The 23752-nt window shown below is 38.0% G+C and overlaps 1 protein-coding gene across 4 annotated transcripts in view; it reads right to left on the bottom strand.

Annotated features, from left to right (window-relative positions):
- Positions 1-23752, bottom strand: part of B4GALT6 (beta-1,4-galactosyltransferase 6) — a 72652-nt gene that overhangs the window by 17975 nt on the left and 30925 nt on the right. For 2 of the 4 annotated variants that reach the window (XM_037805913.1, XM_037805914.1), the window contains exons 3-4: positions 17137-17250; positions 6700-6824 (exon numbers count right to left, since the gene is read on the bottom strand). In XM_037805913.1, the coding sequence (XP_037661841.1) occupies positions 6700-6824; positions 17137-17250 (239 nt within the window). Of the gene's footprint in view, positions 1-6699; positions 6825-17136; positions 17251-17902; positions 18486-20626; positions 20737-23752 lie in introns of those variants that run through there. The other 2 variants (XM_037805915.1, XM_037805916.1) reach the window with 2 other exon arrangements.

The following is a 23752-nucleotide window of genomic DNA, read 5'->3' as shown; positions in this document are numbered from 1 at the left end:
AATATTCAGTTTTAAATTAATTGATAATAAATTATGTTGGAATGTTATGGCTAACAAAAATGATCATGCAAGCAGCACAAGAAACAAATTTGTTCTCATATAAAGCAAAGAAATGTGTTCTTACATAAACAAAAACTGAAAGAAAAATACATAAGTTGAAATTAAAATGGTTTCTTAGTACATCCCTCTCTTCTCTTCTTGGAAGAGAAAACATTTATTGGAACTCTCAAAATAAGGACTAAAAAACATCATCTATATAAAATGTGTCAATATGATATGAGAATAAATTGATAATTATCAATCATCACTTACACACATCCTCTATTTCCTGAATCCAGGTAGGTTGCCTACAATTCAGATTTTGCCCTTAAAAAAGCTAAAGTGTTTCTTTTCTTAACTAAGCTGGCTTTATTATAATTATGCATTTTCTAATAAAAATGGAAATTAAGACAAATAATATATTTTCTACAGATCATAAATTCAAAAATCAGATTTTCAAAGAATATAGCAGTGACAATAAATCTATTTAGGATATCTATGCATCACTCTATACTCTAGATTTTCCAAAATACAAACTAAACTGGTTATAACAAAATTATGGAAGAACATCAAAATCCAGAATTCATTAAAATTTCACCTATGCCAAATAAATTTTACCAATGGATGAATAAATGCAAATAATTCAGAGTGCAGAGGTTTAGGACCTAATCCTACTTACAAAATCACGATGTGACCTTAGACACAGTCAACAGAAAATATAAACATTTATTTGTAACTTACATTACGAGGATTATACATGGGAGAAAATTTTAAATTATTAAAACAGTCTTATTTTGAAAGAGAACAAAAGATGGTTTAGTAAAATAAAGGTGTCTAGAAACTACACCATGAATTTTCCCTTAAAGCTGATGGGACTGTGAAAAAAGACTGAGACCATGGCTGCTATGAGGCTGTTTCCGTATTTACATCAGTGATTTCGTATTTGCTAAGTGGCAGGTGCTAAAGAGGTTCTGGTGTCCCTCACCAGCCCCACTTTGGATCCTTTCCTTTTGATTTGTCCCAGAAAGTGACTCTTGGCTTATGAATCTAAAGACCACAAGACAGGCACAGCAACACTGAAACAGCATTTGGACTCCCTTTTGTACCCCACTCCAGGCCTAACTGATGGTGCTGGGGACACCCTACTGAGCGGGGACTTGCTAAGGAGCATCTGTATCAATTGATGATGCAGTCAAGGAATTCCCAAATGCATACAACTGCCAATGCAGTTCAGGGACCCCTAGGTATGCTGTTAGGATACGAAACCGCTATGAAGAAGTGAAAGGAGAGAAAGAAGTTAGACAGTGGGTAGATATCCTTATCACTTACCTTATCTGCAGCATACCACTGTAAGAACTTCTAGAAAAATAAGGGTAGAGCTTGCCCTTCCTGGTTTACCATTTGGCCACCAGTTGGCTGCCAATGACACAACATAAATGGGCAATAAAAGCAGTGAAGGCAAATTACAGATGATATTTAAGGGAAGAAGCCATTAAATGGCTGCAGAGTCAGGATTAATTAAAGACAATCCATATTAATTAAAGACAATTAGGCTCAGTGATGAATTGAACATATAAAATTAAACAGCCATAACTCCAAAACAGTAATTTCTTAAATGAAGCATTTAAAATATCAAGAGTATTTAAAAAAAAATAAAAGTTAGAGAAATAGAAAATATTGTAAGAAAAAGAAACTACTGGTGTTTTGGCAAATTCAAATAAGCTAAAATGACATTTTAATAGGAAAAAATATCAAAATTTTACTGGGACAATTAAAGATTTTTATTGATATGCCTAAACACATTAAAATAAAGCCTAACAATATAGGCTTTTTATTAAAATAAAGCCTAACTATCTTTAAAACTCATTTGGGACATCCTTTCTTATGACTGTGGAATGACATTCTCAATAGATTTCAGTGCTCTAGATTATTTATTTTGAGTCTATAAGTGCCTTACTTTCAGAACATTCTTTCTTCTATGTGCCTAATTTGCTGTATGAGCCACTTTCCTGTTGATACATCTTCGGTGAAGTTAGAGAACATTTGGTCATTATCTTCTGAAAAAAACTACACTTCATCTTTGCCAATCTCTCCTTCACCACCTCTTGTTCAAACAAAATTATCCCCTTCAGTTTGCTCCCACTTCTAAAAATATTAATTTTACTGAATTTATGAAGCTAATTTTCCCTTGCTTCTTTTCTCCAATACACACCATGAGGGGACAATGTTTCCCACACAAATTTCCTCCACCATGTTTCTGACTTACTTTGAAACTTCAAGCACACCACCAGCTAAATGTTACCTTAAGTGCACATCTAGCTATTTGCCACTGTCTAAGACTGAGGGAAGGAGGAACTAGCCCTCATTCCCTACCGTGTTTTCAGTTTCAACTTCCTCTTCCTCCTTATTTCCAGTGTGTACAGGCACAATTCTCAAACTGAATGTGCTACATTAAAAAAAAAAAAAAAATGCAGCTTCTTGTACCTCCCCTTCTCACCCCCATGGAATCAGAATGTCTGAGAACTGAGTTCAAGAATCTGCATTTTTACCAAACACCCCAGGCAGTCCTGAAACAGGTGGCTAAGATCCACCTTTGAGGAAACTTGGACTAGAGAGAAGAAGCTTGAAATGGAACGCCAAGCCTCTGAGTAGAAGCATTTACCTCATTCTTCAGCACCAAGCAGCTACCTGGTTCTTTCACCCTTTAGGTTTCAGACCCAAATTTTTCAAGCCCTCAACAGAAAACCTGAATTGAAAAGCAATGCCACAGGTAAACACTTCACTTTTAATGATCTGCAGAGCATCACTATCTTCCTCTCCCACTCTCCCTTTGACAAATAAACTTGCCTCTGTAGGGCATCCAACCTGTACTGAAATCTTCCACTTTAATCTGCAGTGCTCAGGAATCCCTAGGAATTACTGAACCAATTAATTTTAGAAGATCTCAGTTCTGATTATCTTGGCCATCAATTAACTAGGTTGGTATATTTTTAGTTAAAAAAAGAAAAGAGCCTCCAATAGTAAGAATCGAGTTGGTCTTTTTTTTTTTTTTTTTTTTTCAGAAATGGAAAATGAACCTCAAATTCATATGGAACAAGGAGCCCTGAATAGCCAAATCAATATTGGAAAAGAAAAAAGCTGGAGTTCTAATACATCCCAATTTAAAAAATTTATTACAAAGCCCACAGTAATCAAAACAGTGTGGAACTGGCATAAAGATAGACATATGGACCAAAGGAATAGAAGTGAGAATTCAGAAGTAAACCCATATATCTATGGCCAAATGATTTTTAACAAGGGTGCCAAGTATACTAGTTGCAGAAAGAACAGCCTTTTCAACAAATAGTATTGGGAAAACCATTCAGTTTTATGGCAATTCTGCCATATACCATATACCTCACACTATATACAAAAATTAATTCAAAATAGATCAAAAACCTAAATATAAAAACCAAATCTATAAAACTCTTAGAAGTGTAAAACATAGGGAAACATCTTCAGGACCTAGTGTTAGGCAACTAAGTCTTGGACTTTATACCAAAAGCACAAGCAACAACAACAAAAAATAGACAAATGGGATGTAATCACAATTGAAACCTTGTGCCAAGGACTTTATCAAAATATATTTTTAAAACTCCTACAACTCAACAACAAAAAGACAAAAATCCCAGTTAAAACATGGCCAAAAGGCATAATAGACATTTCGCAAAAAAAGATATATGAATGGCCAATAAACACATGAAGAGACTCAACATCATTAACCATCAGGGAAATGCAAATGAAAACCACAATGAGACACCACTTCACACCAACTAAATTAGCTACTATAAAAAACTCAGAAAAGTGCAAGTGTTGGAGAGGATGTAGAGAAAGAGGACCACTCATTCACTGTTGGTGGGACTGTGAAACGGTGCAGCTGTGGAAAAGTTTGGTAGTTCCTCAGAAAGTACAGAATTATCAGATGACCCGGCAATCCCAATTCTCAGTATATACCCAAAAGAATTGAAAACAGGGACTCAAACAGATATTTGCACACCAATGTTCATAGCAAAATTTTAACAATAATCAAAAGGTGGAAGCAATCCAAGTGTCCATCAACTGAAGAATGGATAAAATGTGGCATATACATTTTATTCAGCGGTAAAAAGGAATGAAGTTCTGATGTAAGCTATAACATGGATGAACCTTGAAGACATCATGTTGAGTGAAATAAGCCAGATACTAACAAGCAGATACTATATGATCTTGCTTATGTGAAATACCTAGAATAAGCAAATTCATAAACAGACAGTAGATTACAGGTTACCAGGGGTGGGGGAGGTGAAAGGAAGGGGGTGGTTATTGCTTAATGGGTGCAGAGTTTCTGTTTGAGGTGATAAAAAGTTGGTGTAAGGGTTTGTGGTGATGGCACAATATTGTGAATGTAATTAATTCCACTGAATTTTACACTTGAAAGTAGTTTAAATAGGAAATTCTGAGTTGTATATGTAACTACAATAAAAAGTTTTGAATAGATTAAGATAGAAGGATGGATAGATACAGCAAATGTGGCAAAATGTTAAAGGTTGGTAGATCTGAGTCGGGGTGGGGGTGGATATGTTGGAGTTCTCTGTATGGGTTTTGTATTATTTTTGTAACTATCCTGTAAGTTTGAAATTATTTCAAAATAAAAAGTAAAAAAAAAAAAAAAAAGAATCAAATGGTGGCAGATGTTTAACATAAATCCAGTTATTTCTTCTTTCCCTCTCTCACAACTATGTTTCAATATTAGAACAGAATATTGTTAGAATGTAATCAGGTAAGGAGGGGTAGTGGTGGTGAGAAATTAATTAAATATGGTAAGTATAGCTCGTCTCTCTATGTTCTCCAAAATTCCTATCATACTTTTAGCTGTATAGCTCAGAACTAGACATTGTATTCTGAGAAGGGTTTGCTTGAAGCTGAAATAACAGCAGTGTTATCATGTATTTCCTAAAAGGCTAAATTTTTAGATCCCTGAATAAGGCTTCTCCCAAGAACTCTACATTCAATACTGTTACCTGATTCACATAGAGTATATAGTCTACTAAAATCTCTAAGTAGGAGTGACTCAGGTTGGCATTCCTCTCTCTAGGAAAATGAGAAAAAGAAAAACTATAAAACCAACATCTGACATAGACCACTGGAGAAAGGACAAGAATACTTCATTTTTCCTATCTTAAATTGTTCTATGTTGTGCCAGATACTGCACTCCACATACTGCATGCTGTATCCCATGTGAATATCCTTCTGAAGAGCTTTTTTTCCATTAACATTCAACAGGCACAATCATTGCCCAAGTAATAAAAATAATTTATTTGTCCAGGACATTTTTAAAAAGTGCAATGTATGTAAATTGGGCCAAATTTTACATAGATAGAAATGTGATAAAAAATCAATCAAGAAATCTGAAAAGATTCATTTACTAAATGAGTATGATCTGGGAAAAAGTATAAAATAATTTAAAAATAGTGTTTTTCTAAAATTTGTACTGGAATCCATTCAGGTAGCTTCACAACTTGTTTGAGGCAATGAGAAAACTGAACATTCATTTAATAATTTGTAACAAGGCCAAAAAGGCATTTATTTGTTTCATAATCTCAGTTCAACAAAATTGGGTTCAGTGCTTACCTCATATAAGACAATAAGCTCTGTGTTAGGGATGTAGACACAAATAATACACATCCCTAGACACAAAGAATTCAAGGTCAATTAAATCAGAGGGTCTCTTTCAAGAGTAAAATAGTATACTATTTATTCTCTTTCCTGGCAATGATTTTTCTTGTACTAACATACTAATATGCATTTTAAAGAAAAATTGAAAGCTTCTAGATTAAGGCTACATCGAAGTTTTCTAGGACATAACATTCTATTTTAATAATTTTTAGTTTTCATTTGAACTACATAAACGCTACTTCCAACTCAAACATAACATTTACATGAGCACGCACTGGTTGACCAATTCCATTGTACTGAGAGCAATTATGATCTAAATCATGGGTTTTTTTGTAAAAAAAAAAAACAGTGGAGGCCCAGAAGCCCCACTCCCCTTATATTTTTCAAACAAACATTAAGTAGAATTCTGACATACCAAAAAGACAAAAAGTTTTCACCGTATCTTCTGAAACAAGGGTAAAAAACCTAAAGCCCTCCCTTTCATGTCTCATTGGCTTCTAGGTGGCCTTTTTAGCATTTTTTTGGACCCTGAAGAAAGAGCTTGAAAACATCCTAGACCCAAATGGGTTCCCACCAGTTCCAGAACTCGTAGGGCTACTCCTGCAAGTGGCTAGCATTGGAATAGCTAATCACTGGGCATAGCTGGAAGAGACAGAGCAATCATAGCTTCTCTTCCAAAGAGAATGGAACAGGAAAAAACAAAAAAACAAACAAACAAAAAAACCCATTTATCAAACCTGAAGAACTCCAAGAGACTGAATACGTTAGTGCAAATTTTCTATATGCATAGATACATTCACAACTAACATTATTAAATCACATTTTAACTGTGAACCAAAAAAAAATTACATCTTAAATTTATCAAAAGTTTAAGCTATTTCACTGTATTATATATTCTGGGTTGAGCACACATTGCCTCAAATGCACAGAAACAGCCACATTACTTAGGAAAAAAATCAACCTCACCTTCCATCTGGGTTTACAGTCTTTTGGCCTCCAGTGACCTCCTGGCTCAATATCTAAATCCTTGGAGAAGAGGTGATGAATTTCATCGAAACTGACTTCACTTACATTGACATTGAGGAAACCCCCTATAAAGGCAAAAACATGAAGAACTGTTTTAAATATTTTTTGCTTCAAAGATTCAATAGTTTTTGCTTCAAAGATTCAGGTAAGACAAACAACAATCAGTAGGGTGATGGTTGCCAGGGCAGCACAGTTTATTCCGTTATCATAGCATAACTACTAATAGCACCCATTTCAAATTGCTTAGCTAAATTTTTTGCTCTTGAGTAATATATTGATTATTTTAATATTCTTTAGAAAGCATTTGCATGTCATTACAACTTTGCATATCATTGCAATTTAACAACTATCCAAGTATTTTAAACTATTAATTTCAAGATAGTTGGCATAGGGGACATGAGGGCACAGTACTTTACAGAGTTAATTCAGCAGTTGGACTGATGGGGGTCTGAATCTTAACTTTTATCCCTTGGGGAAACGACTTAACCTCTGTGCCTCAGCCTCCCCGTCTGTTCATTTGTATGATACTGAGAACAGTATCATACAAAAGGCAAGTAGAATGGATCATCTTTCATCAGTTTTAATGTTACCCTTTCACTTCCAAATAAATACAAATCACTCTGGAATGCACTCCTGCCAAGTTCTTCTCTCTACCCTCCTCATCTCGTAATATACAAAACCAACACAATATTGAAGTTTCCCATTTCAACACTTCTGAGCCTCCTGTCACCAAAGATTTCAACCGTGAAATGTTCAGTTCCTCTCCATAGTTCCCCTTTCCTCCTGCTATTCTACATTCTATAGAGTTTTCACAGCGGCCACTCTTCTCATCCCCACCTATCCCCTTACTAGGCAAGAACACTAGTAGCTCTCACTTAAGTGCTGAGGCGTGCAAAGGAGAAATATTTTAAAATGCAAATGTCTGAGTTTCACACAGTAAACTAGGAAAACATTTGCAATCTTCTAATGTCTCCTAGTTCTGCTGCTAACATTTGTGGTCTTTTATAAGCAAATACCCACCCTTTGACGTGACAAGATATGCAAGCTTGCTAATCTTAGAAAGGTCAGATTTACCTAAGGAAGACAGAAACCTATGAACATGCAGAGAAAGGGTAGCTCAAATTTAACACGGATCAGTCAACATGACTACAGATTACGATGGCTCAGCCGACAAAAACAGGATCTAGTACTGTGATCAAACAAAACTCACACAAATCCGATGCATTTAACAGTATGCATGATCGCTAAAATGATAGTAATTAGGCTAAATAATAAGCAGCTCAAATCGGTAACTGAGGTTGGTATTCTTTATGCACTGTTAAACTAATTTTTTTTTTTTTTGCCTCTTTTCCAGCTTTATTGCTTCAACAGCTGTCTCACCACTGTAAGCAGTTTTCTCCGGTATCGTTTGCAGTTTAATTTTCATCTCAAACACACATGCAGACAAATTAAGAGACAGACCAGACATCTTCCTCCTCAGTGGAGAGGGCCTCCTGTGTCCATCACCTACTATTCATGATGCCTCCCTCCTGACTGCCACCCCCACCCCACCCCACCCCATCCATTCTGCTGGGAGTCCAGGAACAGCTTCCTTTTTGCTTATTGCTCAGAAGGTCAAAGACGACCCAGTGGCATGAGGCTTTCATTACAGGGGTAATAATAGCAGCGCTGTGCTAGAAGGAGGCGGGGAGAAAACAGGCCTCCAGGACAGGAATGGCCACCAAAGTGAGAGTAATCAGCAAGGGAGGGAGGAGGAAGGGCAAACACTAATTATTATGGGGGGAAGGGAGAGTGGAAACTGTTAGGGAGAAGATCCCGGGCACAGAAGAGGAAGAGGAAAGGATATTTTATAGAGAGAGTGTCCAGGAAGAAGCCCCCAGGCAAATGGCCTAGTGGGGCCATGGCTTCCAAACCATGCTCAGCAGAAGGACCCTCTCCAGGTGAGCCTGTGGGCCGGGGACCCCAGCCTGCACCGACCATCTCCTCTTTCATCTCTTTTACACGCTGGGTGTCCCCCTCTTTGGGATTCACTCAGGGCAAAGTATTCCAGGGCTTTAAAAAATGTAAACCACCTGCTGTGAACAAAGTCAAGAGCGGATACTGGATGAAAGAAGGAAGCCCCCTTTATCACACTTGCTGAGATTGCAAGGGCAACTGAAGAAGAACCCACTGAGCTCCAGAGAGAACCCTCCTCTTGTGCTAAAGCTGAATTTTTCAACTAAAGACAAGTGTATTCTTTCCCCCAGTTAGAGATTAAAAGGCCAAAAATAAATACATTGACTGAAAGCCACTTATCTGTAGTGTAATTAGTCAGCAGACAAATGTAATCTATATAATTTAACAAACACTAAATTCCACTACATTGAAGCAAGAGAACTGAGTGCCTGAAAGAGAGGAGGGGCCACCAAATCCCTAGAAGGTAGCACAGAGAGTAGGGAACTGAATCCACTGTTCAGTCTTGAAACCGAAAAAGTGTACACCAAACTACTTCTGTTATATGTGAGAACAATTTAGTTGCACCACTGGCTACACAGGATGTTTACATTCCCTAACGCATCCATGCCTCTCAGCTTGCAGAGCTGGCCCGGAATGAGCACGGGTTAGGATAAGCATGGGCCCAAATGACAGGCTCATTGTGGTGTGGATTATAATGTATCCAACATGACTTAAGATATTATTTCTCTATCAAAATATTATTCTTAAAATAACATTGAGTACCTATGAACTATCTATATTTACATTTTTCTTACATTTCTCATAAAATTTAAGACTTACTGTCTAGGCAGAGAGCTGTTTCCTCTAAACATCAACAGTTTTTAATGACTACTTTGTTTAGTTTGGGGCTTTTCTCTTTTTTTTTTTTTTTTTTTTTGGTAGCTAAAGCTTGATTATGATTACTTTGTCTTTCGTAACTGCTTTGACTACAGGGTTTCACATGTGTTGCAGCCCAGAACCCTGAAGACGGTGTCAGAGAAAGGCCTTAATTTTCCCCCAGAAACGTCCCTTGGGGTAAACTCCTTTCCAAAGTCAGAAAAAGGTTTTTAGGATAAGAGAGCTCATTACCTCCCCGCACCTCCTCTCTCCCAGCTGAGGACAGCTCAGAGGCTGATGGCCTGTGAGTCAGCTGGCCAACAATACTAGAAACTACCGGATTTTGAATGCTTCACTTCGGCTTCTCAACTTGTGGAAATTGATAACCTCTACTTACACAAATCATTTCTTAGTCACTGCTCTTAACATGACCAGACCCGCCATCAGATGGCGTGGTTTCTCGTCCCATGGGCACCAGCATCCCCAGAGCCACAGGCACTGCCTGTCCATAGGATGAACGAATGAGTGAGTAGGCACTGCAAAGCCACAGGCTCCGTTCCTGCCCCTCCTCTATCTCTGGATTTCAACTCCCTAGTTCCGAGAGTGCTAAAAGACATCTTTAAGTGCGAAAGGGGCCCAATGTGTGGGTGACCCAAAATAACAGCCCCTGTACAGACAAGTTCTTCTTTCCAAAGACTGACCACAATACACAGCTTTTAACACTCATTTTCCCTCCGGGCTTATGGTTGTCTCTTGCTTTTCTCTGAAAGACTAACTGTAACTCAGATTACAGTTGCTACCTGCTGCCAGTTTTGTCTTGTCATCAACCCCATAAACCTTTGTTTCACTCTTGGAGGCCTCAAACTCTTCATTACTGTTTCCCAAATTGTCTTTCTAGTCTCTGACTACCGATCAACTGATGACTTCCTTTAAATTCATAATCCACAACCACTATTACTCTATTTCCTCATTTCTGAGACACGCATTCATGTCTTAACATTCTGGCACAGGCATAGACCCTACCATCAAAGTGTGCAATTAAAGTACTGCTTCTTTCCTGTTCCTGAAAAGCCATTATAAAATTAATGATATGTCTCGTCAAGAAAACATGGTATATCATATACTCCTCCTGCCTTTTCAAATGTGTTTTCTGGAACCATTCAATTGCCAAGAAATTTCCAAATACTGTACCTCAATGTTTTTCTAGAATGCCACCCCAGCTCCTCATCTTAATTGAAACAGTATTCTTCCTTTTGAACCAAGGTAAGTGAAAGCTGCTCACTCTCCTAGGTCCAAAACCTTGGAGCGAGGCATAAAAGAAGGTATTCTGTAGACTTGTCCCTACACCTTACAAATAATCACTTACTTCCTTCTTTCATAAATTTACCTCCTTTGATGTTTGTGACTTTGAGCCATACACCTTCCAGCATCCAGCCATGTCCACTGATAGGTGCCCTCCCCTCCCTGTACATCAGGACTGTGCCCATGAGCATCAGTCACCTACAACTAACTGACACACACCCTCTCATTAGAGCCTCCTCTCCTTTCACACTCCTCAACCCTCTTCTCACACTAAACTCACTCTTCAACCTCATGAAGACTTCAAGTCCTATCTGCTCTTTTGCCATTTTTCCAGCCTACCGGGTCCTCTAATCGAGTGGTTCACTAATCTAGGTGGCGTGTCCCAGAATCAAAATGCCAGGTTACTGGCTCCATCCTCAATGCTTCTGTGTCAGTAGATGCCCATGTGTCATCTGTGTGGCCACCCAACTTTATCCGAACACATCCTAGCTGCTTGAAGAACTGCCTGCATTTGAGTCCTGCCTCACGGAGGAAGGAGTTGAAACCCACACTAGCAACCAAGAGCAGTCCCATGACCAAGCAGGTCGACTTGCAGGAGACTGTGCTGCAGAAGCAGCAACACCAGGACATGGAACTTTTGGTGAAAGAGGTGGCAGAAGCATCTGGCTTTAGGGGCACCAGCAGTGGCACCTCCCTTCTCTAGCCTTGAGTACCATAAGTGGAATTTGCAATCTCTGCTGAGTGGCAGCAGGAAACACTTCACAGAAGGTTTGGGCTGCTTAGCCTCTGAGCCTAACCCTCTCGCCACCCAGATTTTCTGTGAGCTACCTAATATGATTTCATGGATTCCCCTTCCTCTTAAACTTAATTTTCTATGTGCCAAATTCAATAACCTGTCCACATTCCTCATTCTACCTGCCTTCTCTGGGTAGAATGAGACTGGACAACCTCTCCTTGGCACTGTCTCCTCGTTGACCTCCGGGACACCATTCTCTGACTTCTCTAGAGGCCTGACTGGTTCCCCTTCTTTTACTAACCGCACCCTCAATAAGTGCGGGTGCTCTCTGGGGACCCACTCTTAGCCTTCTTCCATTTTCACTTCCTCTATCTTCAGCCCAGATCTCTCTTATGAAATTCAGATTCCAGGTTAACATCTGAGCTTCAATCAAAGCACGACCAACACCAAACTCCTTAACCTCCCCACTTTCCAAATGTGATGTTTATCCTGTATTACTTGTTTCAGTTAATGGTCACCAAGTTGCCCAAACTAGAAACGTGGAAATCAACCCCGATCCCTCGGTTGGTTGCCACATCCAGTCGGTTAACTGCACCCCCGCAGCTTCTCTTTCATGCTTCCTTCTCCTTCCAATGCCACAGCCTTGGCACAGGTTCTTGTCGGTTCCTCTTGGCCCCCTCCAATACTAACTGGTCTCCCTGATTCCAGTGTTTACCCATTCTCATCCACTTTTCAATCTCTCATAGAATAATCTTTCTGAAATACAATCTTGGTCACATCAGTTATTGCCTAAAGCCTTCAATGGGCCCCCATTTTCCTAAAGCAATATTGTTGTTGTTTTAATTTTTACATTTTTTCTTTTTGCCCCTAAACCCTTTGAAACCTGTGCACACAGACCCACAAATCCACCCTGTGCACATGATCTCAGGGACGCCACTCCCTCTGAAGCCCATATTTCTCATGGATGCTGAGGATTCATGGATCCACGTGGTCCTGAATTCCTTTGTACTTGACACAAGGCCCTTTTCCTCCCTACCCAGCCTCATGTCCCACTCGCCCCCTACACACCTATTCCAGGTGCAGTGGACCACTTTCCATCCCCAGGATGCACAAAGCCTTCTGACAGTGTTCTCTCTCCCCAACCTGCTGAGCGATCTGGCAAGGCCCACTTCCAACATTCCCTCTCTGAAGTCTCTTTGCCTTCCAGAACGAACTGTTCTCTCACTTTTGTCACATCTGTAACCCTTTCATAGCAGTTATTACACTGCCTTTCTCTGACTGTGCTACCTGCTCCTGGCTGGCACAGACAGGTGCATATTCAACACTGTTTCCTCCTCCCTGCCCTGTGGACACCACATGGCCTGCCGCAGAGTCAAGGTTCAGTAATTGCTTGTTTACACTTAAATGGCTCCCATTTCTCCATTTTGCAATAAACATATGCATGATGGTTGTTTTACTGAGCATTATTTGAGGCTTTTAAAAATGTATTTATCTGTTGTCTCTGTGCTAATTTTCATCTGAATTATTTAAACTCATCTCAAAAAGTCCTTGCAGCTTTTGTTATATTCATAAGGCTAGAAACTATGGAAAGGATTGAGGTTAGACAGCAGAGGAACTATTCCACAATCAGTAAGGACAGAATATTTAAAAGTCACTGAAAGTGTGTTCTACTTGAATAAGAATTAAAAGATAGGAAAACTAAAAGTCTATCTTCACTCTAATGCAGAGTGCACAACTTGCATTTTCTATCTCTACCTCATTCACAAAAATCAATATCAAAACATCCATGCTAAGCACTCATTATTTTTTAGTTCTAAATAAAATGAAACTTCTATTTTATCTTATTAGAGTGAACAGTCTCACATAAATTTAATATGACTGAAAGTGGATTTGCCCTCTGGGGAATCCATAAATACTAACAGTAACAAATAAGTTTTCACTGGTATCCTTCATATAAATAATACACATTAAAATAGATTTTATACTGTCATTAACCACTATTGAATGTAAAATATTGCTGAAATCCATGAAATGCATTTTTAGCTGAACACCGATTTGAAAAATTCAAACTTTATCTTTATGGTAATCCATTACCAGTAGTCCCACTGTTATACTAGGGAAAAGTCAAAAAGTTAGTTACAGCTATTTTATCAAACACATCAATTCACTTTTGGTGATTATAAGCAAATTCAATGTTCACATTTGAAAGGTTTCATCTCAGTAGATATTCTTATACATACTTGCTTCTAAATTATTTAGGAAGGTATCATATTCAATTATTTTGTGTGATACTATAATAAGAGTCTACACTTAGGTATTTTATTTTGCTGTTCTTTATCATCAATGGGAAATAACCCTGTTAATAAAAAACAACCAAAAAAAACACAAAAAAACAAAAAACTTAAGGATGCACACCTGAGTAAAAGACTCCTTATCTCACATTTATCCTAGTTTCTCATTCCATTTAAAGAAATAGGGAGGAAGAAAAACAGAATCATACTAACATCTATCAAGCTTCAAACACTGTGCTCCATTTAATCTTCACAACACCCTGAAACTGATATTGTATTCCCACATCTTAGAGATAAGGAAACTGAGGCTGCAGTTTACAGAGGTCACACAACTAGTAAAGTGCTCTCTTGGACGGCTCATGCCAGACCCTCTCGGCAGAAGCCTCTTTATTTTGGCTGTACATATGGCCCCTTTCTAAAGAGTTCTTTACCTGTATATGGCCATATTTTCTACCAAATAACCCCACTGCCCCAACCACAAGGGTGGGTGCTGGACTCATGAAGTGGCCTGTTGTGAAAAGGTGGCTGGCCAAACCATACGATCCTCTCTTTTAGGGAGATGGAATAGAAGACTCTGAGAGAAGCAGAGAGAAGGAGCAGTAGCACCCAGATACCCAGAGAAAAGGGAGAAACAGCAGCCACAGTGCATTCTCTAAACACCAGACAGAAGTATTCACAGTAAGCCATGGTTCTGGGAGAGGAGTGCTAGCACGAGGGCCTGGCAGGCAGATGCACTTAAACAGTGTTTAATTAGTACTCATGAAGCAATAATTAAGAAAATGACAAACCAAGAAGAGAAAGATTTCCTGAAACCATAAACCCCTGAATATGCAAATTACAAAAATGAAATTATTGTAATCAGTATTTCAACAATGACATTACTCAGTGGTTTCAGTACTGCACCGACAAAAATATTCATTTTTTAGGAAAACAAGGCTGCAGTAATAAAGTAATGACAAACACAGCCACAAAAATCACTGAGGTTCATTCTCTATTGAGACAGCAAGGAGAAAGCAAGATTAAAATCACCTGAGAACTCTTTTTTTAACTACCAGTGCCCAGGCCCCATGTCAGATCAATTAAGTTGAAAACTAACTTAATTAGTTAATTAAGTTAACCCAACTAAGGGTTGGGTCCAAGAATCATAAAAGCTCCCCAGGTGATGCTATTGTGCAGCCAGAGATAAGATTCACTACTCTACATCAATGGGCTTCAAAGAGTGGTCCAAGGGTCAGCAGCATGTTTGAAATAAAAATTTGCAGGCTCCACTCCAGGCCTTCTGAATCTGAAACTCTGAAGGTGAGGCCCAGCAATCTGTGTTTTACCAAAGCCATCTCCAGGTGATTCTGTTCCCTAAAGTTTGAGAACCACAGCCTTAGATGACAGTAAAAGGCAATCTTTCTTTACATTTTATATATACATAACATGAATATAAAATACTTAACAATAAAATGAAAAAATCCTACAAATGTGATAGGCAAAAGCTAATTTCCCTCAATAAAGAAAACTCATGTAAAGACAAAAACACACTTATGCACTAAGGACATTAGAATCCAAGGATAAACAAGATATCTACGTAAAGTTTTAATTATATAAAAAACAAGACACAAACTTATACATACAAAGTATGCTTAAAATCATAGGGAAAATAGAAAACATCCATAGAAAAAAAGGCAAAAACAATAGCTGTGGTGGCTTCTGAATGCTGGGATTATAGCAGATTTTTTGTAATGATAATGTATTACCATCATAATTTTGAAAAATATATATTTAAAATGCAGCATCTTGATCCCTACCCCATATCATATGCAAACGTTAAAAACACAATACTAAAATTAATAAAAAGAAAAAAGGGAGAGTATTTTTATGGCTTCATGGGAGGGAAAGTTTTTTTAAGGCAGAAAAAAGAAAAAGCAAAAACCCTAAGCAAAGTGATTGAGACACTTGAAAACATCATAATTTTAAACTCCTGTAAAATAAAAGACACCATAAAAATAATGAAAAGACAAACCAGAAACAGGGAAAAGATATTTACAACACACAAAGCAAATAGTCACTGCCAAAACATATATAAAGGAATCCTACTAATCAATACAAAAAAAAGTAATTAACCAATGAGGAACTAATGAAGTGCATGGCTGAGCAATTCACAGAAAACTGAAAAACACTTACAAACATGAAAAGTTATTCAAACCTACCAGTAATGAGGAAAACGAAAATTAAACAATGAAATACAATATTTAATCTATCAGTAGCAAAAATGAAAAAGTCTGTGGCTATCAAGTGTTGCTAACTCTGGAGAAAGTGGTACACCTGCTTTTCTGTTGAGATGTAAACTGGTACAGCTGCTTTGGAGAGCAATTTGAGAGAATCCCGAAAAACTATGTCTGCATACCTAGCAATTCCACTTCTGTGTGTCAATCCCAAGTACACTCAAGTACCCTTGCACAAGAAAATCTGAACTATGTTGCTATTACCAGCACTGCTGTGTGACAGCACAAAAGTGGAAACAACCTAAATGTCCACCAGCAGGGAAATGGTAAATGATATGTGGCATATTTACACAGAGATGTTACTATAAAATAGTTAAGGGAAACAAATTAGAGCTGTATGTATCTCCACGTATCATCGCTCTCAAAAAAATTTAAGCAAGTTACAGAATGAAATGTATTAAATAAAACTATTTACATAAATTCTTTAAAAATTCAAAACACCAAATATTTTCTATCTATGTAGCCATCTTTCTATGTAAAAAATAATTTTAAAACAGCCTGTAAGAATACATAGCCAATTCATAATAGGGGTTATTTCTGGGGAAGGGATGGGCAACTAGCATTTGGGATGGAGGTCTTAAAGGACTTTAGCTTTATCTGTAATTTTCTAACATGTTCAAAAAAAGACTACATATTACTGTCTTGAATATTGTTTTAAAGGACCATTTGGAGGTAAGTAAGCCAAAATATTAGTTTTTAAATCTGGGTGGGAGAAACGTGGGTATTTGTCATTTTCTCTTTTGTATTTTTCTTCAGCTTTCCAATCCCAACACTCTTTCCCCCCCCCACCCTGAAAAAGTGCTTGGCCACAGAAAAAAGAGAATCAAGCAGCATGTTACATAATATGACCATTATCACCCACAGTAATGATCTGATCATGGTATGTCCAATTTATGTAGGTCTTTTTACTGTTCTTTTATTTTGACACAAGTAAACCATTAAATTAAAATTAAATCACACTTACGCATGTAAGGCAGTTTTTCTGGGCAAGGGAGGTATGGTGAATATGTGAAGTTTTCCGGAAGATACGTTGTTGTCTGAACAAGATAATCACTTGAGTTACTGCCTTCAGGATAATCTTGGAGAGAGAGAAAAAAATTACAACAAAAAAATCGCCTTTTGCTTTGCCCCTAGTAAGAAATGCCACTGATACTGTGAGAAGACTTACAATATAAAGAACTGGAGACAAGCAAAATGAGGCTGCTATGGCTACTCAGGAAGTCTAGAGAGCAGCAGGCTCTTATCCTTGCACACATACATGGCAGTCCCATTTGCAACCATATAAACCAAGAACACCTGCTCCCATCCCTCCCCAGCAGAGGCGATCTAAGGGAGTGTGAAAGCACAAAGGGAATCCTCTCCACTGGCAAACAGCCAAAGGTATCCTGCACCACCACACAGCTGCAGTGCCCTGCTCCTAGCATCTAAAGAGCATCCCACCTTTCACTTAAGAAACTAAAATTTACCCACTCAACTTACTTCTGCAACACAGCCCATTCCAAATCTTTAGACATTCCCAACCTGGTGGCTACAGCCCCTAGGGAACACTGGAGTTATTACATGAGGTCTGTCATCTGCAGATTTCAGCAGATACTGGAGCACAGAGGCTTTAGTCTCCAAAGTCAAATGCCTGAATTCAAAGCCTTGCTCCAACATGTACTAGTTTTGGATAGAGGACAGGATGCAACTTAGTTTCTTATCTGGAAAATGCAGGTAGTAACAGTGCTTACCTCATATTGTTGTTTTCAAAGTTCAATGAGAGCAAACGTATAGAGTGCTTACAATAATCTCTGGCTCATATAAATATTTAAACTATAGCTACGAGTGACTGGCTTTTACATGAGCACCTGACCAAACATGGGACTTACAGAGTCTTTCTTAGGATTTTTAAATTTAGAGCCAAGAGATCAAGTTTCAGTCCCTTCCAGGAGTAAAATTCTGAGATGCAAATGTGGGTACCATGACCCACCAATTTCCTGCTGTGTAGAGGAAACCGGCCTGAAAGAATGAGACGGAAATTCAGTGAGAAAGAGATGAGGGATTGAAGCAGCTGATTCAACTGTCTCCTGGATCACAAACCATGTATCCGCATAAAAGGAAGCTCTAGCCAACATTGTGGGAAAATGTGAAGATATTGGAATTTATGGCTGCTGCCTCTTCCCACTTCTGTAATTTGCTCCAATGACAGAGACCTTCCTATGTGAACCTGCCTGTATACCAAAAGTTATGAAACAGTAAAACGGGTATGTGACCTTTAAAAGAAAGGCCTGTTTGTTCCCAATTTCAATAAATGTGTACTATTAGCTTTTAAAAAGAGAGAGAGAGAGAGACCCGTATGCCAGTGACCAGCCAGCAAGAGGCTGAAGATCAAAATCATATACTTTTGTTGAACTGCAAAAGCTGAACCCTTAGACCTGTGGAAAAATAGCAGAATCCTGCAAACTGGATATGAAATATGTGAGAAAACCCAAAGAAATTTAAGCACCTCTCTAATCTGCCTTTGTCCAACATAAATTCAATTTTAAAAATGGAGGTGATGAGGACACAGCCTGGGAGCCAGGACAAAACTTCAAAGCAGACAGACTCACCCCACCTCCAAGCCCCTCTGAAGCCTCAGCAGAGGCTGCTAAGCAGAGGTTTATGGGGATGGACAAAGGTTCCAGACCTGGTACCAAGGAAGAGACAGAAGCAGGAGGGGAAGGTCCAATACTGAAGGGCTGTTAGCCTGTGGAAATGCAAGGACACCAAGTAAAGTTTTAAGGTAACTGAACTGCCTCAAAACCCCAACATGACAAGTAGGGACCAATGATGATACAACTGCTAAGGCTGTCCTATTGTGGCAGAAAGTGGCAAAGCCCCAGCAAGAGAATCTTCCCCAATGCCTCTCTCTGGGGGAGTCCTGGAGAGCATCTGACAAGGGAATGGGGAGAATTCAATGGACACCAACTGTTTCATATGCAGGGGACAGACGAAGACCACAGAAACCCCTCTACTAGCCTTTAACAATATCTTGCCCTATGTGTCTGAAAAATTCAAAGATAGTACTGTAAAACAAGTATAAGTCCAATAAAGTTCTGAAAATGATCCTTATGATGCTATCTTAAAAATATAACTAGATATATATCAAAATTCAAGTTACAGCCTCAAAAATATTTCCTCCTTTTATGAGGGATCCTACTTTGCTACTGGTAGGAGCTAGTGTTCTAAGCGTGAATTAGGTTTCTGTCACTAATACCAAAAATGGTCAAAATTACTATTAATTGTTATTGAGTTTTGTGATAGCTCTTGGGTAAAATTTATTGATTTATACCTTAAGGTTAGCTACTTATCTTCAACCAACAAATATAGCCCGCTGCTTAATATTATAACTTATACTGAGTTTAATTGTTTATTTGAGAGGAAAATGCATCATTCTTATTTCAGGGATGCAGTAAGAAAAGAAAAAAACCAAACATAGAAAGGATTCATAAAAACTGAAGTTTTAAAAAAATTGAAGGACTGGAAGAAAGTCAAAGCAATCTCCCAGAAGAATTGGAAAATAGGAGAGAAAATAGTAAAATAAGAGGATTCTTTTAGGACTTCCAAAATCCAAATAATAGGAGTTCCAGAAAGAGAACAAGGAAAACAGCACAGAGGAAACTGATCAGAGAAATAATCCGATCAGTTTATTCTGTAGAAGTGAAGAGCAAGAGTTCCTAGACTAAAAGGCCCAAATACACCCAGGAAGGGAAGAAAAGCAAAACTCTAAAACACGCTTTGAAATTTTCAGAATACAAAAAGATCTTAAAAGTCCCCGTAGAGAGAAAACTGCTCCAAACACAGGAAAAGAATCAGAATGGTCATCAGATTTCTCAAATTCAATGAAGGAAGGGAGAAGACAGTGATGTGGGAATTATGAAACCCTCTCAGTGTGATCAACACCTGGGCCTAGAGAGCAAAGGAAAAATCAGTGATAGATACACAAAAAAACTCCAAACAGAAAAAATGAGCTAATAGGTAACATCAGTAATGATAAAAAGCTTCACAGAACAATTATAATGACCCCGACTGGATGGAGGGGAGGGAATTATTTTACATATTCATGACAACATAAACTATACTGATTTGAATTCCTCCCTGAGCTAAGGGAGATCTAAAGATTCTGGTGAGATGAGGGGAGGTGAAATTGGGATGTGTTACAAAGTACTAAATGCTTTTCTTCCACAACAGGAATAGTTAAAATTGACAAATCAAGAAGTAGCAGAATAGAAACATGAAGATAAATACAGAATAAGCTGAAAGTATTTCTCATCAAGGATAGGGACCCAGCGATGAGAAAACAGGAGACTGTTGTTTTTTTAAACTCTTTTTAATTTTTAAAATAAAAGTAGCACTTTACCAAAATAAAAATGTAAGTAATTTATTTGTTTTTTTAATATGAATAAATGAATGGTTAAAACAACTAATTCTTTTACCTTTTACCTTCTTCACAAGTTAGATATCTATCGCTCTCACAAACATACACCTGCACACATTATCGTACAGCTTTTTTTGCCCATGCCACCAGATGGAACAGATGGGCTAGCTATAAAAAATATGATGATTTTTATTAACTCTAGTTTCAACCAATTTTTATTAAGCATCTACTGCACACTACACATTGGTAGGAGCTGGAAGTAGAAGATAAGTAAGGTTGTCCCTGGGAGCCTACTGCTTTTGTGTGTTCCAAAGATTCATTTTCTTACAATCCTGAAGCAGAAAAATGTTAACATTCTCATGCAGTCCTCAAGTAATTTCTTAGTGTCATATAGTTAACTTTAAAGAAAGAACTACTTATTTACTGTAATTTATTAATACTTGTCATTAATACTTGGGCCTCGCATCTTAGTCGCACACTCTGATTCTATAACCCTTCCAATTCACAAGTATTTAAAGCTCTCTAGACATGGTTGCAAAACAAACTGCTAACAGGTGCTCCCCCTGCGTAGTTTGGTGGCAACAAGAGGGCAGGAGAGGATTTCTACCTTTTACTTACTACACTATTAGAATGACTGAATCTCTCACAAAAGCACACAATCATCACAGCTATCCATTTTTAAAGAACCAATTTTTTAAAAACCTTAAATACATAAAATATCAGTAAATTGACTTCCTTTGAATATAAAGTTTTGGAGCTAACCATGTTTTATTCTTGGTATAACATTATAAATAATCATAAGGAGTTTGACTCGGCCACAGAGCTCCTCAAGTTCTGTGTCCATGGTATTTACATCATCCTAATATATTATTTCTAGAAAGGCTAACCCCTCCACCAGGCCAGTAGTCTGAATACCTTTCTCCAACCTGAGATCAAATTGCCTTTGATGTGTAGCAGCTAATGAAGTACCTAGCACACAGTAGGAACTTACTGTAAATAAACACTTTACAGCTGATAATACAGCCATCGATGATTCAAGCCTTCAGAGACTATACGTAATAAACCCACAAAATCATTATTTCTTCAAAAATGCCTAAGTGAGCAATGTCCAGCAAGCATAACCACCGCCTTCAGAGTCAGGAACACTTTTAAAATTCAGATTATGAATGATGGGCGCATTGAGACTGAGCCATCACAACTGCTGAAAATGGAGACATTATTTCCTCTAATGAAGGGATAAAAACAAACATGCTCTGGGCTCTTGTCTTCTTCCTCCTTTCCAGAGTCACATCCAAAGAAAAGGGAAACAAAGAATAGAAGCTGCTGGGCAAGGGTCCTACTGTCTGTCACTAGACCTTATCCCTTAAGGGAAAGGGAGAATAGGACCAAAACAGACCTCTCAATGGCTGTTTTTCCTGCAAAAAAAAAAGGCAATTCAAAATGGTAATGGAAACAGAATGAGAATTCTAGTCTGTCTCACCACTAGCTTGACATGTCAGTCTGGCAGAGTCTGTGGGCCTCAGTTTATGCACCCATCAAATAAGAAAGGTGTGTTGGAGTATTTCTAACACACCCACTAGCACTAACGTTGCATAAACCATATCATCTGTTTTGGAAATTATTCACTGATTATATCTTGTTTTCTTAATTTCACTGACTTCATAGGCTACAAGGGAAAGGCACCATGTGATTATGAGAATACATGACTTCTTTACAAAAGTATTATACATCTAATTGCAATTATGCAGCAGAAAGTCAGGTGCAGGGTTAAAACCCTTATTGAAATCAAATGTAATTATAAATATCACACCCTATTTACCATTAACTGCTAACTTTTAAATGAGCCACTGCATGTTAGATAATTCTCCCTTAGAGTTCAATTAGCTCTTTGTATACAACTTTAGCCTTTATCTCCTTTTTTTTTTATGATTCCATAATTTGTTTTTTTTTAATTAAATACAGTTTTATTGAGATATACTCACATACCATACAATCATCTGTGGTGTACAATCAACTGTTCACAGTACCATCATATAGTTTTGCACTCATCACCCCAATCTATTTTTGAACATTTTCCTTACACCAGAAAAAATAAGAATAAAAATTAAAGTAAAAAAGAACACCCAAATCACCCCCCCATCCTACCCTATTTTCCGTTTAGTTTCTGTCCCCCTTTTTCTACCCATCCATTTATAAACTGGACAAAGGGAATAAGATCCACAAGGTTTTCACAATCATGGTCACCCCTTGTAAGCTACATAGTTAGCTATTATCTCCTTCTTAAGAGACAATACTTGTATTAAGTTGTGCAGAAATAACCAATTGTATTATAAATTGCTATTTTTGTTTCCATACCTCCCAGAAGCCTGGAAATCCTCATATATAGGGAGGATTTTTTTTTAATTTTGCATCTCCAATATCTAGCTAATTATACTAACTACACTAATTGTTCAATAAATGTTGGCTAAATGAACATGTTCAATAAATGTTCAATAAATGTTGGCTAAATGAACATGGCAGAGCCTCATAGTTGCCTACTCACTCTCCATGTTCTCTTTATCCTTAGGTAACAGAACCTCAGGGCACCAGTGTGCCCAGCTCAAGGAGTATATTTTCCAGCGCCCATGCGAGTGTCCAGTCAATGCAACACAAGCAGAAATACCACGTAGGACTTCTGGGAAATCCCCTTTAAAAGGGGCCCCTATTTGTCTGTCCCTCTTCCTTTCCTCTTTCCTACTGATCCAATGCAAACATAAAGGCTGGAGCCCCAGCAGCCATCTTAGACTATGTGGTAACTATGAAGCGACAGTGTCAGAGGAGAAGATGGAAAACACCTGAAGACTTCGAGAACCCTTGACAACAGCCACAGACCTGAGACTTCCAAACTTCTCTTCATAAGAACAGAAGCTTCATCTGTTTGAGCCATTGAAATAGCATCTCTGTTAGCAAAAGTCAATTTCTAACTTATATAATGACTGTCTGCTGAGAACAGTCTCACCATCAATAAAGGAACTGTATGAAAAGTTTTCAAACATTCATAAAAGTAAGCAAGCTTAAAGTATGTGTTAGTTGTTCTGTCTTTATTGAAACTATGATTTGATGAGGAAAGCAGGTTTGATTTCCTTTTTTTCAGGTACTTTGGTGAGGGGAAGAGGGGGAAAGTTTGTCTTGCTCAAATAATCAT

This window comes from Choloepus didactylus, chromosome 16 (assembly GCF_015220235.1).
Source record: "Choloepus didactylus isolate mChoDid1 chromosome 16, mChoDid1.pri, whole genome shotgun sequence".
Lineage (NCBI taxonomy): Eukaryota > Metazoa > Chordata > Mammalia > Pilosa > Megalonychidae > Choloepus > Choloepus didactylus.
Note: the sequence above shows the minus strand (reverse complement) of the source record. Positions and strands in the feature narration are given on the sequence as shown.